Source organism: Nilaparvata lugens, chromosome 11 (assembly GCF_014356525.2).
Source record: "Nilaparvata lugens isolate BPH chromosome 11, ASM1435652v1, whole genome shotgun sequence".
Classification (NCBI taxonomy): Eukaryota; Metazoa; Arthropoda; class Insecta; order Hemiptera; family Delphacidae; genus Nilaparvata; species Nilaparvata lugens.
Window position 1 is genome coordinate 25,089,646 of NC_052514.1, and position 27,522 is coordinate 25,117,167.

A 27,522-nucleotide genomic window follows, 5' to 3' on the forward strand; every position below is an offset into this window, starting at 1 on the left:
TACCTTATTATCAATATTCTCATTTGATGTGAACTAGTGTATAAGTCAGTTTGTAACATACATGAATGAAGAACTTTAATCTAATTCAATCTAATCCAATCGTATTACGAATTTTGGAAACGATAATTTTCGATTTTGCATAAGACTCTGCTTTTCATCAGAATAATTTCCAGAGGCGAATGTCAATTCCTTATCAGTTCAATACTTTTCGGAGATGTTCAACCCAATGTTCAATTGTGAATTATTGTAGAAGTTGAGAAAAATATTATTTCCGTTGAATACGAATGAAAATACAAGAACTAAAATCGATTCTTTTCGAAATCGATTAAATTCGAATTATTGTCCCTTTGGCTTCCACAAGTCTGATGGATCGAATTCTATTCCAATTTTGAGCATATTATCAATTCCACGATACTTTAAGAACATTTATATTGTATCGATAAGATCAGCTAGATTTTATGTATGTATTCGTGAATGGAGAGAGATTGCTCTAAGGAGACTAAAAGAATAACTGTAGTTTTGAGAACTTTTTGCGATTAGTTCAGTGTATCGGATATTATATTAATGGAAAGTCGTGAATACCCGACACTACAATAAATTATAAATTGAGAGATCGTATAGAAAGACAGTAACGTGGGCCTATTTGAGGCCATACAAACTCCCTAACTAAATCAATGAGAAAAGCGGTGGACTTATTTCATCAGCGATTTATCATGAATAAGTTTAATGTACGTGAGAACAGAATAAACAATCTAGTATGGCCTCTTTCACACGATAGGAGACGTGCAACTTGAACACTGAACAGTGTTCACGTTTTTTTGTCGAAGTACATTGAGTCAAATCGTGTCTTTCACATGGTGACTCCTATCCAGGAACCTCGGTTTGTCACGTCTTTTCCCCTCGAGGCAAGCAGAGGCAAGATCTAACAACTATGCCGACGTTTGCTCAAAGTATATGACTCATCACTTTTTCTCAAAGTCTAACTTCCTTAAAAATATAGATAGAAGATTTCTGATTTCGGATTTGGATTCAGCGACCCCAAATTCTTTAAAGCGTAAGTCCCGTTTTCGAAAATATCCGAAAACAAGGAAGTTATGGCTGTTTTAATAAAGCTTTCTATTATCATATAATTATACGGTAAAAACGAACAGGTACTGTACTATACAGCACGTAAGTACTGTAGCTTCAAAATACAACTTACACTGTATTCGTGTAGGAAATTTGGTAGGTTATTTATCTTGATTTCTGAAAATACCCCAAAATAAGGGAGTAAGATAACTTTGAAAAACCAAAGTTTTCCTGCTGATTGAAGAAACACTAAAAATTAGTCTAAGACATATTATGTCTTAGAATAAAAACGTGTAACAAATATCAGATCACTATTCAAGCTATCAAGCTTTTCATAAATTTATTTGTCTCCTCATAGCAGAAGGTTTGCGCCCAACGTTTTCATTTAAACATTTCTATGATTAAATTGTGATAGAGAACATTGTCGTATTGATCTTCTAAATCCAGTTACATGTACATCGATTTTCGTAAAACTGATTTTTTTACCGGTCCTATGAATTCTAAGAATTCTATGAATTGTTTATACAGGTTCATCACAGGCCAGGCTGGTCTGAGCTATTCATGACTTTTTTTCAGTATGCATTATCAACTCAGCAGTTCTAATACACAGACATCACTACTTGGAATGCCATGATATTTTCTATTCTTTCAATTCCTATTATTACCATAGATCGATTCAGATCAGCACAATGTTTATACTGTATGTTCATAATAGATTTTTCTGATTGTAAAAAGAAATAGTCAATAATTGCTGGGATTTTAAAGTGATATTCAACGATTTGAACCTGATAAATTGGATTGATGAATGACAATTGAAATTCAGTGAATTTTACTGTACAACATTCCTTTTCCTCCTATTTTATTGGGTGATGAGTGGAGATGATTTATGATTTCATATTTGGATTCATCTTTTCATAGTTCAATATTTTTTTGGAAAACTAGAACTTTCAAAAATTAAAAATGTTTATGTATAAACTTCTCAGGTGTTCAAAAACTTCTTAAAACCTTTGCCTGTCCCTTTGTGAGGCAGGAGTATTATTATCTTAGTACGTACTATATAATCATATGATAATGGAAAGCTATATTAAAAACAGCTATAAATCCCTTGTTTTCGGGTATTTTTGAAAATGGGACTTACGCTTTAAAGAATTTGGGGTCGCTGAATCCAAATCCGAAATCAGAAATCTTCTATCTATATTTTTAAGGAAGTTAGACTTTGAGAAAAAGTGATGAGTCATATATTTGAGCAAACGTCGGCGGAGTTGTTAGATCTGTCGGCTTATTCATAAGATCCCCATGTGAAAGTACAGGAGAGCTGCAAAATATGAAATATGATCTTCCGTAATATGATATTCCAGGAGCGAGGTCTCTGCCGTGTGAAACTGGCCTATGGAAGTTTTCTCTGACGTGAGTCAGCGAGTCAAAGTGTATCGTATTCAAAAACAATAGGATTAATATTTGAGACAGAGAATAACTATTCATAGAATAGATTGTTTAGTCTATGATTTGAGACTCGTAGGCCAGTTTCACACGGCAGAGACCTCGCTCCTGGAATATCATATTACGGGAGATCATATTTCATATTTTGCAGCTCTCCTGTAGTTTCACATGGGGATCTTACGAATAAGCCAACAGATCTAACAACTACACCGCCGTTTGCTCAAAGTATGACTCATCACTTTTTTCTCAAAGTCCAACTTCCTTAAAAATATAGATAGAAGATTTCTGATTTCGGATTGGATTCAGCGACCCCAAATTCTGTAAAGCGTAAGTCCATTTTCAAAAATACCCGAAAACAAGGGAGTTATAGCTGTTTTTAATATAGCTTTCCATTATCTGCCTCACAAAGGGACAGGCAAAGGTTTTAAGAAGTTTTTGTACACCTGAGAAGTTTATACATGAACATTTTTAATTTTTAAAAGTTCTAGTTTTCCAAAAAAATATTGAACTATGAAAAGATGAATCCAAATATGAAATCATAAATCATCTCCACTCATCACCCAATAAAATAGGAGGAAAAGGAATGTTGTACAGTAAAATTCACTGAATTTCAATTGTGAATCTCAAAAATCCAATTTATCAGGTTCAAATCGTTGAATATCACTTTAAATTCCCAGCAATTATTGACTATTTCTTTTTACAATCAGAAAGAAGTGTGAATTTCAACAATCCGATTTATCAGGTTCAAATCGTTGAATATCATTTTAAATTCCCAGCAATTATTGACTATTTCTTTTTACAATCAGAAAAATCTATTATGAACATACAGTATAAACATTGTGCTGATCTGAATCGATCTATGGTAATAATAGGAATTGAAAGAATAGAAAATGTCATGGCATTCCAAGTAGTGATGTCTGTGTATTAGAACTGCGGAGCTGATAATGCATACTGAAAAAAAGTCATGAATAGCTCAGACCAGCCTGGCCTGTGATGAACCTGTATAAACAATTCATAGAATTCTTAGAATTCATAGGAATGGTAAAAAAATCAATTTTACGAAAATCGATGTACATGTAACTGGATTTAGAAGATCAATACGATAATGTTCTCTATCACAATTTAATCATAGAAATGTTTAAGTGAAAACGTTGGGCGCAAACCTTCTGCCATGAGGAGACAAATAAATTTATATAGCTATATATATCTATAAGCTTGATAGCTTGAATAGTGATCTGATATTTGTTACACGTTTTTATTCTAAGACATAATATGTCTTAGACTAATTTTTAATGTTTCTTCAACCGGCAGGAAAACTTGGTTTTTCAAAGTTATCTTACTCCCTTATTTTGGGGTATTTTCAGAAATCAAGATAAATAACCTACCAAATTTCCTACACGAATACAGTGTAAGTTGTATTATAATAGCTACAGTACTTACGTACTGTATAGTACAGTACCTGTTCGTTTTTACCGTATAATTATATGATAATAGAAAGCTTTATTAAAAACAGCCATAACTTCCTTGTTTTCGGATATTTTCGAAAACGGGACTTACGCTTTAAAGAATTTGGGGTCGCTGAATCCAAATCCGAAATCTTCTATCTATATTTTTAAGGAAGTTAGACTTTGAGAAAAAAGTGATGAGTCATACTTTGAGCGAACGGCGGCGTAGTTGTTAGATCTTGCCTCTGCTTGCCTCGAGGGGAAAAGACGTGACAAAACGAGGTTCCTGGATAGGAGTCACCATGTGAAAGACACGATTTGACTCAATGTACTTCGACAAAAAAACGTGAACACTGTTCAGTGTTCAAGTTGCACGTCTCCTATCGTGTGAAAGTAGCCGTACAGTCTGAACAAAACCAGTTGAGACTAGGATAAAATAATGTTGACAAGTTGCGTGAAATTTCAATCTTATGCAAGCCTCCAACACTAGATATCATTCAAATTGCCCATAACCACAGTCAACTATTGACTATATTCAATATTAAATCCACAGTCGATATAAAGTTGTGAATAGAATTTCATTAGATACAGTCATGCTTGTATAAAAAGATTGAAATTTCGCACAATTTGGCAACATGAATATTTTTTTCCAAGACCCAACTCATTTTTATAAATTATGAATATTGTTCATTACGTTTCAAGAGGAGCAAAAATAGTACGGTAAACGAACATAGAAATACATTGGCTACTCAGAAATCATCCTCACACACAGATTCGTCTGTGTGGGGATAAATTCACAATTATGTTTTCTGTGTATATTTTCTTTGTAATTTATTACATATTTGTGAATGAGTTAATATGAGTTGAGCTGAATTGAACGCAATGTTGTTGATTTTCACAATAATGTTTTCTGTGTATCTTCTCTTTGTAATGTATTATAATTTGTGGATGAATTGAGCAATTTTTTTATTTTTATTTTAATCAATTTATTTCTGCAGGAAGTGAAAGAAAACTTCATGCGAGCCAGCTCAGAGGCAGCGGCCGCGTTTGGTAACGGGGCCATGTTCATTGAGAAGTTTGTGGAGCGGCCACGCCACATCGAGGTGCAGCTGCTGGGAGACACGGCCGGAAACATCGTGCATCTCTACGAGAGAGACTGCTCTGTGCAGAGGAGACATCAGAAGGTCGTCGAAATCGCCCCGGCTCCGCATTTGGACCCTGCTGTCAGTAATAGAGAAAGTTAGCAATAAGTGACGAAAATTAATATTACTCTATTTATCTACAATCACAAATCATTATATTATACAATAATATTATGATTGAGAGAAGACACAGGCTTGCGTATGGAGAAAATTAATTGATATTGATTGAATGGTTCTGTTCTCCTGGCTATGTTGGGCCCGATTGTTTCCCGCTCCCATCTAACCTGAACAAAGTAATTTCACAGTATGATAATTATTACAGTATGAAACTTATTGATGAAAATCAATTAAATGATTTTCCCTCACCTGTTTATGTTGGCATCGATTGTTCCCCTCCCATGTAACCAGGACAAAGCAATTTTACAGTACAATAATGTAGCAGTACTTCCAATACACCGACATGGAAAAACAATATTGCCTTGTTCGAAAATGGTCTTTTCCTCAAAAAATAGTCACTTATTGATCGAAAGAGACAGGCAATTAGAAAGAATAGGATAGGTGGAGAGGAGTCAAGTGAAATGGGAAATATTGAGATGAAATAGAGAATAGCGGAAGAGAGATAATAGTTCAAGTTCAGTTAGAGATAATAGGTTGAACATAGATAAGAGGGAGAAGAAAATACTGATAATAGGGAAAAACAAGAGATGGAAAGGTGATAGAGAGGAATAACATAGGCACAGAGTGATACCTGCTCTGAGCTATGGTGCCCTAAAATATGTATTTAAAACTATTACTGAGAAATGATGAGGATACCGTACTGTAGTAAGACGTTATAGAGAATAATTAATTCATTTGAACTGTAGGACTGCCACCTTCAAAATAAATTTTATACCGCTTTCTAGCTGAGAAGAAATACTTAGTTCTATTACTAAGTACTGAGTACTCCTACTCTCAAGTAGGAGTACTCTTAGTAGTAGTTATAGTTTGAAGGTTTGAAAAAAATTAATAGTAACTATTCATACAACACATGCAGAAATGATGATTTGATGTGATTGTGTAAGCAATTCTTTTTTGGTTCCAGCTCCGTAAGAGAATGACAGACAGTGCGTTGAAGCTCGCAAGACATGTGAAATACTCGAACGCAGGAACAGTCGAGTTTTTGGCTGACGGAGAGAATAACTTCTACTTCATTGAAGTCAACGCTCGTCTTCAAGTGGAGCACACCGTTACTGAAGAAATTACTGGGTAATTAAAATAATCATTCTACTCTTTGAATTCTCAAATTAATTTATCAGATTCATTGTATCTAGGAATAGAAATAAATATATATTCCGTATATAGATGAGAAAATATAAATAGGACTGCAATAGAAACTATTGATTTGTTAATAATTTATTCAATACTCGTATTGATTGAGTTGATATAATATTGGGACATAGCATTACTAACGAATAATACAATGGAGCACTGCTTCCCTTACCACTCGGCTAGACAAAAAAGAATATAATTTTTTATAATTTTTGCAATATTCACACGTCTTCATCTTACCAATGTGTGAACTCTCCCATTAAACCAAATATTAGGTACCAGTAATACTTTTGAACCAAGCAGCAGAGCAAAAACTCATTAGAAAGCAATACTTTGGAGAACGAGAAGTCAAATAAAAAGGATGATTGTGCATTACGTAAGTGAATTTATTGAAAATTTGAAACTTGTCTGTGAATGGCATTGTGTTAACATAATACCTGAATGACCCTGCTCATGATTATATTTTGAAGAATGAATTGAAAGCCTTCATAGACTTTGTTGAAAAATTTGAATCATTCCCGTAGTTAGTCTAGCAAAATTGATGTGCAATTTGTTGAATAAAATTGATACCGTATAATCGATTTCAATAATCGGTACCTATGTAATTTGATTGCAGTATCGATCTGGTACAATCGCAGATCAAGGTGGCAGAAGGCATCACCCTTCCGGAGTTGGGACTGACCCAGGACAAGATTGTTCCCCAGGGTTATGCCATCCAGTGTCGTGTCACCACTGAGGACCCCGCCAAGAATTTCCAACCTGATTGTGGAAGAATTGAGGTGAATTCATAAAAAATAGAACAATTCCCCCATAAAATTTAATGGAATTCTTCTTTCTCTCATGCTGTTCATTTAGAGAGAAATTTGATTGTCTCCCTTAAAAACCACATGTTCATTCAGGGAAGCATTTAAGAATTTTTATGTGTATTTGATTTCCATGGAATGTTTTTTTAAGGGAGAAGAAAAATAGTAGGGTCTGGCCACATAGAGAGCGATCTGCGATCTCATAGTAATAGAGGTATATGTAAAATAGAGGTACATCTGAAAGAGGTATAAGATAGGTATATAGGTATCAGCGATCTTATAAATCCCAGAGAGCGATCCAATATCACTCTATATGTGGCTGGGCCCTTGAAACTGGATTAATATTAGTAAATTTGGTTGTAATGAAACATTGAAATTTTATCTCATGAATGAAATTACAACAATAATTAACATCAAATAATTAATCCATTGTCATAATGTTGGCAGGTGTTCCGTAGCGGAGAAGGTATGGGTATCAGATTGGACAGTGCATCGGCGTTTGCCGGAGCCATAATTTCGCCCTACTACGATTCGCTGCTGGTGAAGGTGATTGCCCATGCGGCCGACCTGCAGGCGTCCTGCTCCAAGATGAGTCGAGCACTCAGAGAGTTCCGTGTCAGAGGAGTCAAGGTCAGCTAATCACTATAATTATGGTTTATAAGGCATTCACATCCGGGCAGAACCAGAGTTACTTCCCAACTATATGAGAGCAAAAAGTAAAAAAGATTCTTCCTTCTCTGTGACGAGAGTCATAGATGCGCTGAAGTTTTTCAGCTCGTTTGCATGATGCATTGTTTCGTATGAGGACCACTATACGAGCGTAATGGATGCGCCCCATATGAACCAATGATTTTGAAGACACGCCGAATAAATTGAAGGCGTCTATGATCTTCGGATCTTCGTGTAGTCAGAACCTTGGAGTTTCTCACGACTCACGATCGATGGGTCGAAGAGTCTAACACGAGAAAATTCAAAGCCTGATAATGGAATTCTTAGCTTTGATTGACGGTCTTTGATAGAGATTTACTATTTCTATGAATTAGGTATTTGTATGCATAGGCTCAACTCCCATACTTCAGTTGACTCACTCAACACTGTGATTATCCTGTCCTGTCTTATCTTCTTACTGTTTAATAGTGAAAATGTCAAGTCCTATGAGATATCTATTCAACAACAGAATCTCATCAACTTTATACGCTGATTTCACTCTCTGAAAAGCCCTTTCCCCACAATCTGTTTGGTAGAACCAGTATAAAAATATGACAATACTCCTAGATGGACACGTTAAGTTGTCGGTCCCGGCTGCTTAATAACAGTCGTTCGGTCATGTCAGAGGTTCTGAAACTGATCAGGTGCGATCTGTAAACTCTGACACCAGCCAGGTCAGTCGATATTATTATTATATGGGACAATATTAGAAGTTCTATCTTTTATCAATTGTATATAATTATATGAATCAAATATATCCATTATTATCTTCATTACAGTCACAATATCATCATAATATCCAATGTAGTAAATCTGACATATCGCCCAAGATATTTTACTTCTTATTCATTTTCCACAGATCAACATCCCATTTTGCTAAATTCAAGGTATCAGAAGCTCCATTGAATTTGGTTTTTATAATTAAACTAGCCGTCAGGCTCGCTTCGCTCGCCATATCCGTCTAGCCAGGGGGCGGAGCCCACTGGATCGTCCAAGAATGAGATCAGCAGGCTCGCTTCGCTCGCCTGCATTTTTCATCTGAGCATTTTTATCATATGTTAAATATATGAAAAATGCAGGCGAGCGAAGCGAGCCTGCTGATCTCATTCTTGGACGATCCAGTCGGGGGTCCAGACTAAACGTCTGGCTAAACGGATATGGCGAGCGAAGCGGGCCTGATGGCTAGTAATATAATATTCCCAGGAATAGCTCTGATTGAAGTAGCAGTGCCCAATCAATTTTTCCGCGATAAATGCATTTCAATCTTCAACTTGGTGCCAACCTAACAAAGTCAACTCAATGCCAACCTGACAAAATTATTAATTTAGTTACCAGTTAACAACTGTTTCAAAGAGGTACTCTCTGTAGATTATAGTTCTATATCAACATATGGTATGGCGTTATTTCAATTATAATTAAGAGAATAAGAAGAATATACATGCTAAAAGACGAACTTTAAACCCTTAAAAACCACCCTTAGAGTTAAAATATTGCCAAAAGATTTCTTAGTGCGCCTCTAAAGGGCCAACTGAACATACCTACCAAATTTGAACGTTTTTGTTCCGGTAGATTTTCAGTTCTGCGAGTGAGTGACTGCATTTTTATCATGTTGGGACAATCCAGTCGGGGGTCCAGACTAAACGTCTGGCTAAACGGATATGGCGAGCGAAGCGAGCCTGACGGCTAGTAATATAATATTCCCAGGATTGAAGTAGCAGTGCCCAATCAATTTTTCCTCGATAAATGCATTTAAATCTTCAACTTGGTGCCAACCTAACAAAGTCAACTCAACTTAATGCCAACCTGACAAAATTATTAATTTAGTTGCCAGTTAACAACTGTTTCGAAGAGGTACTCTATCTAGATTATAGTTCTATAGTAACATATGATATGGAAATTTCAATTATAATTAAGAGATTGGGAGAAGAAGAATATACATGCTAAAAGACGAACTTTAAACCCTTAAAAACAACCCTTAGAGTTAAAATATTGCTAAAAGATTTCTTAGTACGCCTCTAAAGGGTCAACTGAACATACCTACCAAATTTGAACGTTTTTGGTCCGGTAGATTTTTAGTTATGCGAGTGAGTGAATGAGTGAGTGAGTGAGTCAGTCAGTGAGTGAGTGCCATTTCGCTTTTATATATATAGATACTATTAACATAATTAATTTTTCTATGATATGAATTCCGATCATAATCTATCGATCATCAATTATAATTATTCATTGAATATTCCCCAGATATATTCAATGACTACAAGAATTACTTATTGTAAGATTTTATTGGATTATTTGTGAACAGACCAACATTCCGTTCCTGCTGAACGTGCTTGAGAACCAGAAGTTCATGACAGGCGCCGTTGACACGTACTTCATCGACGAGAACCCACAGCTGTTCACCTTCCAACCGAGCCAGAACCGAGCTCAGAAACTGCTCAACTACCTGGGCTCAGTTCTGGTCAACGGACCTTCAACACCCCTGGCCACCGCTCTCAAGCCGGCTGAGGTCAATCCTCCCATTCCTGCCATTTCCACTGGTAAGCGACCATCATTTTGATGAGTGAAAATGAGTTGAATGGTTTGAAATGCATTGGAAAAGTCATTGAGTTTTTTGTTCACAATCATTGATAGTGAGTTTGTGGGTTTGTATCAATCATTGATATTGAGTTCACAATCAATATGAGTTTGTAGGAAACAAAAATCGTTCAATGGGTCACAAAACTGGAAAAATGGGTTTTAATGTATTGGAAAGATCATAGCTTTTCAAAAAAGGTTATACAATACAAATGTATTGAATTTTGGATACATCATGAATCCATTTACCAATTCGTAAAAGTCGATCGAAATGAGTTATAAGAAGAATGTAGGTCACTGGGAGAATCATGCAGAGGAAGAAAAGTTATCTGATTTTTAGTTGTTTTTTCAAATTTGAAAATCTATCGGGTTGTTTACAATAAACTATTTAATTGTGATACGTGAAATTTATGGATTAGGCTACATAATAATGTTTAGCAGTCTATTTGATATTAACTGAATTTGGATTTCTTATAGATGGAGATCTACGAAGTTCGATGAGTTGCCTATCTTAGTCTAGACCAATTGAGAGATAAGCCTATCGTTGTTAATTTGATATATAACTAGGGAATTTATAATCGCAGTTTACAATTAAGCTGTTGAACCAATTGGTTGAACTAATTCATTGTGATTGGGACAATGAAAAATTCACAAACTAGGTGGTAGAAATCCATTAAACATCATAGCTTCACGTAACAAGTCATACAACCATTGGAAAAATCATAAACTGATCAATCCTAAACTGAAAATCATTAAAATATTCTTTCCGCATTCAACACATGGAAGTAGGTTGTGTGTTTGATAGACGATTTTGAATGGGGAATTTTTCAATCGATCATGAGCCTAATCTCAATTCATTCGAGGGATTTTCATTTTGAGTTCTCTTTTGCCATTTCAAGCATGACGCAGCATCTTCATTGCAACTGATTGCTGTGGTGGAAGCTCTGGAGTTTTTAAGGAGATTTTAAAGGGTGACGGAGTGTGATATACTGTAAATTAATCTGACAGTAAAACTTTGAATATTTACTTAATTCGGAAAATGTATTACTTTTTCTCTTCCACTGTACCTATAAGAATATGCAGTCAAATACCTTATGGAAAAGATCGATTCTACTCAATTATACCTGAATTTAGTGCTTTTTTTGTAAAGATTTAGGTTATTCTGGTTTGCAATGTGATGGAGAGTGTTTTCCATCCCGGGAAAACTCTTCAAATTCAGCCTGAAAGAGGAGTTTCAAGCTATTTGGGAGCAAGGAAAAAACATAAAATTGATTCAAAATATTTGTCTCTCATTTTTTGATAGTGCCAGTACGGCGTACCGGTGCATAACATAACAAAAACTACTGCTACAATTCAACCAAACCTCTGCTTATTATGTATCAGTTTGTTTTTTCTACAATACCGGTACTGAAGCCTCATAGCCGAAGACTTATTAACGAAATATGATGCAGAATAATGATTGAAATAGGAAATCATATTGAATGAAGAATAATTATTGGATGTTTCTCCATTTCTAGATTCCAAGTTTCTCATCAAATTATCATAACATAAAAATTCATCAAGGAAATAAACATAACACATTTGAGAATCATCATTTATTAGCCTACCGGTACCATATAAAATGTTTTACGAAAAAAATGCATTCTCTTTTATTTCAAGTACGATTATTGTTATGATATCATGGTGTGCCATTATTGTTTGCTGAGATAAGCATGTTTCTATTTTAAGGGACTAGAAGTTTGTTTTTCTCTTTTTTTGGGTGTGAATGCAGATTACAGCAAAATTGAACCGAATGAGGATGGAGAGGTTTTAGGTAAGACATTCATATTATTCTCGATAATAATTGCATGCATATGGGTGGTTATTGATTTGATCATACCTCACTGAATATAGGCAATATCTATTATCAATGAGTTTATGGATAATATTATTATAAATTATTATTCAATTCGACAAAGAAAGTTCTATGTAGATTAAATCTCAGTCTTTATATTCAATCTCCAATTCTGTACAATTTCTTCAGGTAGTTATATATTGAATAAATCATCATCTATGACATAGAAAAATGATATTCAAGAGGAAGACGGAGTAAAGGACTTAGCTCACAGAATCGCTTTGTTTATTCATGTGAAACATCGAAAGATAAACAAATATTTGCTCAAATGTTCTGAATTTCAATTACTTGAATTCTCTATGAACTTTTCAAAACATCATTGTACTCTCATAAATTATACATTCTTATAAATCATACAGTGTTCTTGTCCCGTATCTTGTGATATTTCATGAACGAAGTTCTCAATGAGGTAAAAGTACCCAGCAAGTCTAAAAATTATTCGTTACTCGTTTTCGTGATGGAGGTGAAATGGATTCGAATAAGAACTGTTCACCAAAAACTATTTGAATTTGTGAAAAAAATTGTTCAAATATTGAGCTTCTGCTCGGATTTGAGGAGCTGTAACTTTAAAATCTATTAGGATTTCATGTGGGATGAAATCCATAACTGAATATCATGCAGGTTGTTGAATCAGAATAATTGTTGGACCACTGTCAATAGCAAAATAATGATCACAGCTCATTATCACACTAGTTTTTATTTGCTACAAAGTAGCGTAAATTGAAATTCTTGAGTCTAATTCATAGGTATAAGGAATTCAAGAAATCGTAAGTCTACTTGATGGTGTGAATGGAGAAAGCCTGTTCCATCTTCGATGACTTCTGTTTATGACTCATTAAAAATATAAGTTTTTAACATAGCAATCACATCGATTTCATTATTCATAAGAGATGATGAAAATCTTGAGTGAATAACCCTATCACAGGGCAAATGGAAATGTGCTGATTGATTATATATATATATATATATATATATATATATATATATATATATAATATATATATATATATATATATATAATATATATATATATATATATAATATAATCATAAATACAATCATGATTCAATAAATACAAAAGAATTTTAATGAATCAATAAATTTCTTCACATTATCCACTATCCAGTGATAGTGGATATATCGATGAGAATTGATGAGAGAACTAATCGATGTATCTATTGTTCTCAACAATTGATTGAATAAATGATAGATAAATAGACTACTGATGAATAAATTAATCTGTTGTTTCGGAATTTGCAGTACCAGCCCCACCCAGAGGCTTCAAGGACATCCTGAGAGAAGGAGGTCCCGAGGCGTTCGCCAAGGCGGTGCGTCAACAGAAAGGCCTGATGCTGATGGACACCACCTTCCGTGACGCCCATCAGTCACTACTAGCGACACGTGTCAGGTCACGTGACATCCTAAAGATATCGCCCTTTGTCGCGCACAGCTTCAACAACCTCTACTCGCTCGAGAACTGGGGTGGCGCTACTTTCGATGTCGCTCTTAGGTACCATTCTTTCATTTTTCATCATTATCAGTTGTCACTTAGTAAGACTTGAGCCTCACGAACACGCGCGTTTCACTTCTCATCAGCTGATTCTACGCTTATTTATATCTGTACCTTACTATTCTTGCACAAATAAAGTTATAATCAGTTGATGAAGAGTGTAATGCGCGTGTTCTTAGCGCTCAAGTCTGTATGCAGCTCAAGATTTCAACCTTTGAATCGTAAATTTATTTTGATACATAGTAGTAGTCTATTAAAAAGACATATTGCCGGTTTCACGTACGTCGGTTAAATTTTAATCGTGGTTAATTCCCCGAGCACCAATCAGAGAAGTCGTGTTATCAAAAACGCCTTCTCTGATTGGTTCTCGTGAAATTAATCACAGTATTAAATCTTAACCGGCTTTTGTGCAACCGGGCCATAGTCTCATAGTGAATTCAAAATACATTAAAGTTCATGAAAACTACAAGCCTTATTTTGACATTTTTTGGTTCTATCAAGAGTACATTAAAATATAATAGGAGAAATACAGTGTTTTTGAAAGAAAAGAGATACGATACATAGAACTTCTTCAAATACATATAGTATTTGGAACAATTTCGATCTCTGAAAAGAATATAAGGGCCAATTCACACAGAAGTGCGGCACGGACGTGGTGCTCACAAGGCCACTCTTTTATAATTATATAAAAAAAAAGATTCATGTAGAATATATTGGCGCAATGTCTGTTCATCATGTACGAGGTTTCACACAGCAATCCTTTGTTTTGTACACATAACTTAGGTCCAGTTCTCCGTAGCGCCAGGATAACCTATATAATACAAATTACCGGTCCATTTTCTTGAGAATCTTGTTTCTTCTATGTTCAACCAGCACATAATAAATGGTTTTTGACTACTGGTACAGTAGTGCATAAACGCTATCAATTTTCTACTAAAAAAAAAATATATTCGCAAACAAGTAGTCTATTTGTTTTAGATAGATTCATTATATTTGGAAAGAAGGGTTCGAGTTTGGAATATGTATTATGAGAATAAATAATTACGAAGTAGTTATAACTCTGTTTTACCATAGGATAAAATAATATTATAATTTTTTCTGTTATTCTGTACCGTACCGTAATGGGAATATAAATTTCTCGTATATGTAAATAATAACAATATATTCCGTATTACTTATAAATAATGAAAGTGTCTTCAATAGAACTATTCGAACAGATCATTTAATCATCAATGAAGAAGTTGTTTGAATTCAATGATGATGTGTTACTGCACAGGTTCCTTCACGAGTGTCCTTGGGAGAGGTTGGAAGACATGAGAAAGCTGATCCCCAACATTCCGTTTCAGATGTTGTTGCGTGGAGCCAACGCTGTTGGTTATACCAACTATCCCGATAATGTTGTGCACAAGTGAGTAGTCGCTCTTCTATTAAAACAACACCCATTCCGAATTTATAATTCTGAAATTGCATTTTTCTCGAAAAAAATGAAATGTTTCCCAGTTAATTCCCAGACCAATAAATAGAATTTTGAGAGCATACATATATACGTCGCACAAAAGCCTGTTCAATTTCAAAAGTGATTGAATGCCATAAAAACCAATCAGAGAAGCCTTATTGTTTTTAAAAGATGTTTGTCCTCTGATTGGCTCTCATTACAATCACTTAATCACTAAGCAAGAGGATAGAAACTGTACCCTCGTGACACCATACATACGCTTACAAAATGCATATTCAAAATCCATAAAAAAAGTATCCACAATTTCTTATTTTCAATAAGAAACCATCAAGGTTTGGAGAATTATCACTATAGAAATACAAAAAAGTAGTGTCACAGTGGATCAAGCACAGATCTATAGTCTTTGTGAATATTTTTATTTTACATATGTCTCGTTGGATAGTGTAGATTGTGTTTCAAGTTCTGAAGCTTTGTGTTATGTATGTTGTATTTTGACGAAATAAATATTCTATTCTATTCTCCTATTTTGTATATTGTATTGCATCCAATAGCGAATGAATATTCCATTCTATTAAAACGTAATCAGCTCCTGTGCAACAGGGCCTCATTATTAAATTATCAAACAATTAATTTTCCATTTAAAACCTATTCAACGTATCTCAATTATTTTTCATTTAAAACCTTTCTAACGTATTATCAAAACCGTATCTCAATCAACACTCAAATTCATTCAACTAACTACGGTTGATATAAATTTTAGGTTCTGCGACCTGTCAGTCCAGGTTGGCATGGACGTATTCAGGGTTTTCGACTCGCTGAACTACCTGCCCAATCTGTTCCTGGGTATGGACGCAGCTGGTAAGGCGGGAGGAGTGGTGGAAGCCGCTATCTCCTACACAGGAGACGTGTCCGACCCCAACAAGAAGAAGTACGACCTCAAGTACTATGTCAACCTTGCTGACGAATTGGTCAAGAATGGCACACATGTGCTCTGTATCAAGGTTGGTCACAACAATCTATTCTACTCTAGTTCATTTGAGTGGATATTTATGTCAACAAAAATAGAGGAAAATTTATAAAAATTCCTTTTGAAATGTTAGATGATTGTGTTGAATTTGAAATGGAAAATATTGAGATCTGTGACACTTCAAAGCATTATTCTCTTCCTTTCACTCTCTCTCATTCTTTCTCTTTCTCTCTATCTCTCTCTCGAAAAATAATGTACTCTCTTTCTCTCTCATAGTGAACGACATTACTGGTCAGATACAATCAGCCTTCCCTGTACTGCTTATCTCAGCTGAAGATCTTTCTATCAAACATCATAGTCTTATTCCATGGAATCCTTATATTCGTTTCCTACTTATGAGAACGTTTTCCTGAAGGCTTTAGGCTTCTCCTCATCCTTGGACTTCTCATCCAAACTTCTGATCCCACAACTCAATTCAGATTGCAAAATCAATAATTTTCTCATCCGATTCAGCACTCTTTGAAGAAATTCAACATACTCTCGCAGTAACTCTAGCGACTATATTGAGGCTAGTGGATATGGTAACATCTCTGTGTCCCGGATTTGATCCCAGCCGTGATCGAAAGCTATCAGTCGAGCCACTACGATTCAATACGAATACTTGGCGGTCTCGGCTTGTAAGCCGAAATACAACGGTTCATTGTGAATACAACGTATTGTAGATACAACGGTTCATTGAAAGGATGAATAGCCCCACTCTCATCAGGCGAGCTGGGACATTCCTATCCTATAAGAGACTCCTCACCAACAAAAAGCCATACAAATATGAAATTATTAATCTCTATAGCAACGAAATTATTATTCTTGTACCCCAGCTTTATAATTTGGCACATATATATTCTAATTCAATATTCATCTGGATTCTTGTTGATTGGAGATCTCTTGCGGGGAAAAGCCACAAGAATATTCAAGTAAAGAACTTAATAGCGATGCAATTCTTGTACTAAGTGGATTTAAGATGGATGAAATTTGATTCTTGTTTGAATTGATCAATTTTGATTGTTGTTATCTTATTGCTGGTGATCTAAAATATTGTGAATTTGAATATATAAAATTTGAATTTGGATTTTTTCCAATAAAAATGTGGATTATGAAGAAAAAAACATTTACTATTGCTACTAAGTTTGGTTTGTTGTGCTGTTGAACAGGACATGGCCGGTCTGCTGAAGCCAGCGTCGGCCAAGCTGCTGATCACGGCACTTCGTGACAAGCACCCGGATGTGCCGATCCACGTGCACACTCACGACACGTCAGGCGCGGGTGTGGCCTCCATGCTGGCCTGTGCTGAGGCGGGTGCCGACGTGGTCGATGTCGCAGTCGACAGCATGAGTGGCATGACGTCACAGCCCAGCATGGGAGCTGTCGTCGCCTCGCTACAGGGATCCGAATTGGACACCAGTCAGTAAATATTATAATAATAAAGATGATGATAAATAGTATAAAACTATATAGATAATGATAAAGTATTTAAAATATTATGATTTCTCGATTCATCCCGAACTGCGATGTATTATCGCAAATCAAATCAAATCAGTTTCATCAGAACAAAATACACTACATCAACAACACACGGTTTTGATGTTTTTTCACAACGACTTTGACTGGGTTGATAGAATTGGCTAACTTGGAACTTGCTGACCCCATGTTAAACTGCCATATGAATCAATACTACACCAATCAGAGCAGTTTTGATTCATACGGCAGTTTAGCATGGAGTCAGCGAGTTCCAAGTTAGCCAATTCTATCAACCCCTTTGACTGCACGTCGTTGTAAAAAACATGGAAGCCGTGTGTTACTATAATAGAGCTAGATTGACACATATCAGTGACAGTGATTGTGACTGACTGGCACAGTGGAGATATAATTTGCATGAGTATTGGTTGGATTGCTGCCAAGCGAAATAAATAGTTCCATTTGAACTCATAGGAATACTATTCTCTTACATTGGTCACTTCCATTGTCACTGATTTGTGGGAATTCAGCTCAATGTGGTCTAGATTATGAAGTGGTTGATTCAGAAGGTTGTGCAAGATGGTAGTAGTAAGAGTGAGTGGAGCAGGAGGAGAAGTAGGACGGGTAGGTGGAGGAGAACGAGGCGGTGAAGGAGAAGATGGTGGTGAAAAGGATGATGGACGAGGAGGAGGAGGAAGAAGAGGTGTTCAAGGATGTGGAGGGGGAGAAGTAGAAGAGAATGTTTTCAGATAGTAAAGTGAATTGTAAGTACAGTGAAGAAGTAGAAATGTGATTAGGAATGTCCAAAATGAAATCATTTTGTTTGGGGGAAATGGTCACCCCTAATCTATATTGTGTAATGTTCGCGTTCACAGAATATATATTGTGAACACTGCCGTCACAACCAATTGTTTTTCACGGTTTCTGCTATAATCAGAGTCATTGCTAATTCATAAACTACCACCAGTGAATTCTGCCCTTACTTGATGTACCGATACATAATAGAATCCGTGTCTTCACAGTCGCTGTAGAGCAATCATACAACTCACGCTATCTATTGGTGAAAGAACAAAACAGTCCCTATCGCCGTCGATTGAAGGTAGCTTCGATAAGCTACGTGGTGAAAACTTGAAGCTTTGTTATCATTGAAAGCCTGTAATGAGGTAATGACAGTGAAAAACTATTGTTGAACTAACTCCTATCCCGTTTCGAGGTCTTGAAATCCACACATATTTTCTATCCATGGTCTGAAAAGGTTGAAGTCAATGTATGTCTTGAAACTCATTCACATTTTTTTCATTATTTCCACATAATATCAGACCTATACTCTTATAGGAATCAGGAAGACCTCCCATCAACAAAATACCATGAAAACATTAGTTTTATCACATTACTCTATTTCTTCAATCTTATGAAAAATACTAATCAATTTTTCGATAATTAGTTTTGATTTTTACACTACTATATTAACAATCTCCTTCTTTGAAAAATTTTGGAAGTGTAATTTTGAGTAATTTTACTACTTTAAATTTCAATCTAAATTTACGAAATTTACTAATTTAAATCTCAATAGTTTTACTTTAACCAATCTTCTGTTTCCCTCGCAGACTTGAAACTGTCCGACGTTTCATCTTACTCAGCCTACTGGGAACAAGCCAGACAATTGTACGGACCATTCGAATGCACCACCACCATGAAATCTGGAAACGCTGACGTGTACATGAACGAGATCCCCGGAGGTCAGTACACCAACCTGCAGTTCCAGGCTTACTCTCTCGGATTGGGAGAGTTCTTCGAGGATGTGAAGAAGGCCTACAGGGAAGCCAATTTGCTGTTGGGTGATATTATCAAGGTATGGCTTTCATGGAAATAAGTTTGATACTTCTATGAGATTAGTAATATTCTAAACTTCCTTAGAATGCTGATTGAAATGTTAAATTAAAATAGTAAGGGACCCATCTACTTACGGATTTATTGGCTCAAAATTTCATAGAATTAAAAAGTCTTATAATACAAGATAGTCACCAATTGCACTCACTCATAATAGGCATATATGACAAAAAAAAAGAGTGAGAGAAAGGTAGCTTTGCCACTGTGACTGTGTAGCTAATAGGGAATAGTTTATTTATAATTCGATAGATTTTTGACAGTCAGTTTTGGAATGTAATATTACTTTAGCCGACCCTTCAGTCACATTCATGAGCTCGGAAGAGGAGGTTGCTGCAGCAGTTATTGTTTTCAACGAATACGGGTTTTTTGAGCGTAAAAGACGAAAACATTGCTACAAAATAGAAGGCAGTTCACTCACATGTTAATAGGGTCTCATCTAAGCATTGGCCATAGCTACTAGCCTATTTACAGATGACACCTGCAGTTTGTTGGTAGGGCAGGCTTATAACCAGAGAGTATAGAATGTATAGAATATTATGGATAGAATATGTATGGATGGAATATAATGTATTGATAGAATATTACATTCTATCCTCACTGCTTATAACAATATTGCTGTTTTAAATGGTTGAAACAAAATGCTTTCTATGAGAATAGTGCTGCCCTGGGTAATAGACACCCTCTCTCTCTCACTCTCACTCACTCTCACACACACTTCATGGTTTTTAATAAAGGCAGCTAATCAATCAATCACTCACTCACTCACTCTCTCTCGCTCTCTCTCTCTCTCTCTCTCTCTCTCTATCTCTCTCTCAGACTCACACATACAAATTTAACATTTATTTCATTCTTCACTCTTGAAGTTTCTCAATTTCTAGCTAGGAACCTCAAATGAAATTGTTACCGGGACTGGCCTTGAAAAATAGTCAATTGATTTGAAATTCCACGATCTCCAGCTTTTCACACAATCTTGAGAACGATTACATGAACCTAAATAGATAACTCAATTTTACTTATTTCCACATCTTGTGACAGTGCAGAAACTAGTACCCATCTGCTATGTTTTAATGAGGACACGAGTCCAGCTCGGCTCAGGGGAGTCCAAACACTAACGAGTCTCACGCGAGCCGAATAGAATGCATCTCTCGCCGCGCCAGAACCTCTACTCGAGCCTGGCTCGACTCGGCTCAGCTCGAAAGAAATCGCTCCATCCACGGCGAGTCCCTTAGGTCAATCCGAAAAGAGCTGGACTCGTGAGCCAAATCCGTAAGTGGATGAGGGCCCTTAAAAATTTGTGAATAATGTGAGATGTAATGAAGTTTAATTGCAGTAACTTGAATGCTTACAACTATTACAATGTTAAAATGTTATAACTTTTACCGTATTATTCAATTAACTTAAATAATATTATACTACAGTAATATTGTTATAGCCTCATGTTAGAAGATTTGAGTGTTTCAAAAGATAAGAGTAGAGATAAATACTAACCAGCCAACTCCACTATATATCTTCCCTTGATATTTTAGTACATCAAAATGTATTTGAGAGCTCTGATAACTAGGAAAATTGAATTATTGTGTCCTCTTCATAATTCGAAATAAAGTACCCCATATTTATAAGGGTACTTAATTTTTCTTCCCAACTCCGTTTATTATAGACTGTCTTAAATCGAGTTTCATGTGTGTGGAATAGTGTAGGAATAATGATGTTTGCATGAACAACACGGCATTTGAACTTCTGTGGAACATAATCGATTCCTATTATTCAATACGGTACCTTTCAAAACAGGGTAGCTCTTACATTAGAATACAGAACAATACATTTCCTCTCTTGCTCAGCACATTATTGCTGAAGCCTCTATTCCTGGCAAACCTTGCCCTCAACCATATCTAATTCACAGAACAGCACATAATTCATATCATCAACTTCCGTGGTTCATATACTGGTATCAATACAAGATGATATTGATCGAATCTCATCCACATTGATTTTTCTTTGTTGAACGGCTCGTACTTGAGGCAGGCTTGAAATTATGTGTATTACGAGAGTGGAGTTTACTTATACGAGTTTAACATTTTCAGGTGACCCCGTCGTCGAAAGTGGTAGGAGACCTGGCTCAGTTCATGGTGCAGAACAACCTGAAGAGCGAGGATGTGCTGGAGAAGGCAGAGGACCTCAGCTTCCCCAAGTCGGTGGTTGAGTTCCTGCAAGGTGCCATTGGTGAGCCATACCAGGGCTTCCCTGAACCACTCAGGTCTAAGGTGCGACAAAACTCAGTTTTAATTTAAATTGTGGCCGAAATATTATTTCTAAATCAGTGTTGTTTCGATAAGCCTATCATACTACTGATATGACAATGATATAACATTCCGTTCATATTTATCTTATAATGTGGGGATGGCTCGGTAGACTATACCAGGACTCCTGAACCACTTGGGTCTCTTAGTGGAGAATGAATGTTTGCTTATTAAAAACTCATTGGTTATCAATATACTGTAAATGAAAAACTAATTGATTAACAATATAATGAATGCTTTTCATGTTACGTAATTTACCACTCTCGATCGCAGCGATCTGTGATATGATATAATTGATCCAAAGATCAATCTGTATGCTTTAGATATATGAAAAATAAATTGATTTGATTATTATACGTCAAAAAATACAATACAGGTGGTTTCAAGGTTGTATATTTCTGTTAAGAGTATTAATCGAGGAGGATGAAAATGTTTCGATGGAAATATATTCTAATCCGTATTTGGAACAAGTTTTGTTCATTTTGATTTGTTCTTAAAAATTAAAGTTTCCAACGATTATATGTTTTTTAAACACGTTGTAAATTTTTGACTAAAAGTTACCGGCCGACTGCGAAATTGACCAGAATCCATATGGCATTCAGAAAATCTTAATGCACTTCAAATTATCAAACAAGGGTACATATTCTGCGGAGACAAGTTTTAAAAATGGAATAATTTACTCTGATACAAACAAGGGTACATATTTTACGGAGACAGGATTTAACATTGAAATAACCTACTCTGATACGTTGAATAAAAAAGTTTTATTTCCATTTTTTTCAAACTTCAAAAATGTTTTGCTCAGGTATTGAAAGACATGCCACGCATCAAGGGCAGGCCGGGCGCTAGCTTGGCACCTCTGGACTTCGACAAGTTGAAGAAGGACTTGCAGGAAAAGCATCCCCGTGCCACAGACCGTGACGTCATGAGCTCGGCTCTCTACCCACAGGTCACTGACGAGTACCTCACCTTCAAGGAGACCTACGGACCCGTTGACAAGCTCGACACCAGGATATTCCTCGTCGGACCCAAAGTTGGAGAGGAGTTCGAGGTACATACACATTCAATTCAATATGAAACTCTTTAAAGCACCTTAGTATTTAAATGTTTATAAGGAAGTCGAAGAGAAGAAATAATAATAGAGCTCAATTATATGCTACTTGAGCTAACACGTCTTGTTATATTTGTACGCATTAATACATTCTAAATGGTAGGGTTTCTAGTAAAAATAGTACAATATAAAGAACCGTGGAGAAAAATTAATGCTAGATGAAATTTAAGTATAATATAATCATTGTTGGAAAGATTTTAAATTTGACAGTTATAATTTAAGTATTTATAATTTTATTCGATTCACAATGTACGGTATGATATTCTCTTGCACATTTTCCGTAGCAGGTGAATCATTTCAGTGTATACAATAAATAATCAATGCATAATTCTATGGTTCTTGGATTGTGGAATACCGGTACCCATATATCACTTCATTTATTGTTGATAATGCAATTTCTATGAGTACCTAGCCTATTGAGTTCATAATTCAGATTGTTTTACTTATTTCTCCTGGATTCCGACATCTTATTAAGTAGATTTATAAAATACAAAATAGACATTTATAAATGAGTGTGACTCTCTCAACAATAAATTCCAGTGAAAATCCAGAATTCTTTGAACCAATAATAATTTTTTTAAATAAAACAATGCCAGTTGTGGTTCAAATTGAAAAAAAAACAGTATCATTGACCAATAAGGAATTACAATGCTTCACACAATATTAAAACAATAGAGAAATAGTGTACTAATTTGTAAAAGTTTTTCAGGTAACAATTGAGAAAGGAAAGACACTGGCAATTAAGACCCTTGCGATGGCCGAAGACCTCACACCAAACGGAGAGAGGGAAATCTTCTTCGAAATGAACGGTCAGCTGCGATCTGTATTCATCAGGGATAAGGAAGCTTCAAAGGTGTGTTCTACTTCCTATATCAAAGCTCTGTCTCCCATAGAATAATGCGATATGTAGTGATGTTCAATCATCACGCCAATGAAAGTATTAATATTGATTTTAATTAGAGCAAAGTGATTTAAATTAGGACTCTTCATGAATTCAGTCACAATGTAAGGATTCTTATCCTGTGGTTTTTGTGACTTTTTCATACTCTTAACAATACTCTAAATTAGTGACCGGCTCAACCTCTCAATTTATTGATTTCATTATTCTTCAATTTGTGTAGTCTGCACTATTTCATTCTCAAAAAGTTGACATTTTAGTTCATGATCGAATTTGGTAATAACCTATGAACTATGATGTTTCTACTCGAGGACTCGAGACAACCATATATATGTGATAAGAGAATACTGATGTGTATAAATTTCTTTCCCTTCTGTTGGAAATTATTCTCTAAACTCTGTGAGACAGTTATCTTGAATCATATTTTTCCTAAAATCAGACTATGATTTATAGAGTAGAATTAATTATTGTAACGACAGCAACATGAAGTGATTTCCCTTCTTATCTTGTAATTTTCTCTTCTCCAGCGCATGAGTTGAATTTTATTTTATAGAATTCGCTAGTCTTCTGTGATCTGGATAGTGTGTCTCAAATCAGTGGTTTTTTGACAATTTCTTAGTCTTTTTCATTCAATCTAACTCTTTTTCTTGAATTTCCAGGAAATCCACCTGCACCCTAAGGTCGACAAGAGCGCCAAAGGTCAGGTGGGTTCACCGATGCGAGGCACCGTCATTGAGGTGAAGGTCAAGGTTGGCGACACTGTCGAGAAGGGTGCCGCCCTTGTTGTGTTGTCAGCCATGAAGATGGAAATGGTCGTGCAAGCTCCCATTGCCGGAAAAGTCAAGTCGATCGACGCCCTGGTTGGCATGAAACTGGAGGGAGATGACTTAGTGGCTACCATTGAGTAAATACAGTGAATACTACCATCGAGTAAATCTTGTGAACAACGATTTGTGGAATGTACTTGAATGTGACATTAATTCTTCAAACAAGATCGGAGTGAATGCAAATGACTTATGAGTTCAACAGGGGAATGTGTTCTGAGAATGTACACTGGTACAAATTACTGAGATAGAGGCTCAATTTCCACCATGATGCAAATGCTTGTCGGCTATAGGTCTCACATTCCTTATAGATTGTACCATAGAGAAAATATAGCACAATATAGCTTATACTATATTTTCTTTATGATTGTAAGAGTTTAAATTGTTACTTGCACCTATAGTTCAAATCGGTGTAGGTATGATATACAAATATAGTTTGTACTATAGATCCAATTTTCAATTGAGCATTGATGATGAGCTTTAGAGTGAAATAATTACGAGAAATGAACAATTGGCAACTTATTGTCAATCGATGAAACATAATGTAGTCGTACTGCCAAAGTACATTATACTTGAATTAATTAATGTGTATTTGAATAGCATAAAAGACTACGCCTTTTACGACTATTATGATACATAATAATTTAATTATAACATTTGTTACGGTATATTAATTTGTTCTGCCAATTCAAGTATAATGACATATATCACCAATCAATGTGAATGAATATTAACTTCATCACAGGGTCCGTTTGTACAGTCTCCAATATCAAGCATCAATTTAGAGAAGATCTGGAAAAGTATAAAAAATAATATTTGCAACAATTTTCTTTGCCTATGATGCATGATACTAAGTTTAAAACTGCAATTACAATTCTCGAACCAAATATATAATGTAGATACTTGAATGTGACAGAATATTGTACATTGTAATGTATTATTAAACCATTCATAGGTAAAAGGAAAACGATGTTGATGAATTATTTTGTAAATATATTACTCTACTAGATGTGCCAAAAATGTATTCAATTCAAATAGATTTTTCTTATTTATTTACAGAAAATGGTTGAAGGTAAGAAATAGTTTTCCTCCAAAAAGAAATAAGACATATGGGAAAGGCTTTTGTATACTTTGAATAGAATGTTTATTTGTATCAAATTATTGTATTGGAAGGTTATCATGGATAGTGGTGTATTGTTATTCTATTAGATGATAGGAACACTGTATTTATATCAGAACAAACTCATATCCTTAGAATATAAATTTAAAAAATGGATTATGAAATTTTCAATGTCATTTTCAGAAATGTTTTCACTATTTTTGTATATTTTTGTTGCTGTTGTATAGAAATGTGCAATTTTAGTCTAGTGATAATATTTATTTTAATTTTGGATACCACAGTAATCGTGTTTTGAAAATACATCTTAAATAATAATTATAGCGATTTTACATATTGATGAATTTTATTAAAAAATATTGTAGAGCTCACAATTGTGTTCAATCAATATTGATTTGTAAATTCTTTATTTACTACTTTGAAAGACACATTACTATTTTCATCTTCTTGTTACCCTAGGCCTTATGGTTGTTATGTACAGAAGCAAAATTATTTTTATAATAAAATTATTGTTATTTCTTAGTGATAATTTAATTTTTCCTGTTTTCTTAATAGTTCTCTATTTTGAATTAGGTATAAAAATTGGCGTAGCCTAAGGCCCGCCGCAAAGTAGACCCATGAAAAGCAACCCACGCCGTGGGATGTTTTGTAAACCATTGCTATAGAATTATTCATAATCAATCAGCTGACAAGTGGATTATTCATTGCATGTATTATTATCATTACACAAATGTCTGAAGAAGCCTAGCAATGGTTTACAAAACATGCCACGGCGTGGGTTGCTTCTCGTGGATTAGCGTGGGTCTACTTTGCGGCGGGCCTTGAAAAGGATAATTTGATCTTCCAACGGGAACAAGAGAATTTGAACAGGATGATCCAGAACATCAGGAACTTTTAACAACGCCATAAAATATTAGTGGGAAGGGCTAGAATGATTTTATTCGAACTAATGTAAAGTTCAATGCTTGCCATTCAAGAATTATTGATAACATTAATCACTTTTTGACAATTACTTAATTAAGAGTATATTATAGAATATATTGTTCAAATCTGTGTTGACGATTCCTCATTGATCGCTGCAATATCTCATGTGGGATATTGCGGATTTCATTTTGAATTTGTTTTAATTTTCAATTGATTCGAAATTATTGATCAAATTGTGAGCGAAATCCACACTGCACGGCAGTTAATGGCAACTGTGCGAGTGAGTATTGTTTGGTAAACGTGTAATCTCACGATTAGGTTGCGTTTCCTGGTCCCATGGATCTGTCAACCTGCGATTTTCTTTTTGTGGAGCTATCTCAAATCAAATGATTTCACAACTCTACCAATAACTGTGGTTGAATTATAACTGACAATTCTGAGTGAAATTAACGATATCCCAGCTGAAATGTTGCAGCAATAGTTCAGGAATCTCAACACAGATTCAAAGAGTGTATTCGTGCAGGAGGAAGCCATCTTAATAAAATAATTGTCAAAAAGTGATAGATGTTATTAATAATTCTCAAATGGCAAGTCTTGAACTTCACATTAGTTTAAATTAAATCATTTTTGCTCT

The 27,522-nt window shown here is 35.2% G+C and overlaps 1 protein-coding gene across 2 annotated transcripts; it reads left to right on the forward strand.

The window, feature by feature from the left end:
* The first annotated feature begins 4,774 nt into the window (after positions 1-4,774).
* LOC111059250 (pyruvate carboxylase 1) lies at positions 4,775-26,493 on the forward strand. 2 transcript variants are annotated; one of them, XM_039437968.1, is made up of 15 exons: positions 4,775-5,176; positions 6,177-6,340; positions 7,020-7,182; positions 7,654-7,836; positions 10,217-10,451; positions 12,260-12,301; positions 13,643-13,892; positions 15,169-15,300; positions 16,109-16,349; positions 17,524-17,773; positions 19,435-19,679; positions 21,799-21,978; positions 22,820-23,065; positions 23,835-23,978; positions 24,683-26,493. In XM_039437968.1, the coding sequence occupies exons 1-15, from the start codon at positions 4,970-4,972 to the stop codon at positions 24,929-24,931; spliced, it is 2,931 nt and encodes a 976-aa protein (XP_039293902.1). In that variant the 5' UTR covers positions 4,775-4,969; the 3' UTR covers positions 24,932-26,493. The 2 variants fall into 2 exon arrangements, with proteins under 2 accessions (XP_039293902.1, XP_039293903.1); XM_039437969.1 differs by lacking the exon at positions 12,260-12,301.
* Positions 26,494-27,522: the final 1,029 nt, after the last annotated feature.

Excerpts from the sequence above, each read along its gene's own strand:
- LOC111059250 (XM_039437968.1), top strand. The coding sequence starts at position 4,970 with ATGCGAGCCAGCTCAGAGGCAGCGGCCGCGTTTGGTAACGGGGCCATG. Across the intron at positions 16,350-17,523 it reads CACATGTGCTCTGTATCAAG|GACATGGCCGGTCTGCTGAA; the intron begins GTTGGTCACAAC and ends GCTGTTGAACAG. Across the intron at positions 21,979-22,819 it reads CTGAACCACTCAGGTCTAAG|GTATTGAAAGACATGCCACG; the intron begins GTGCGACAAAAC and ends TGTTTTGCTCAG.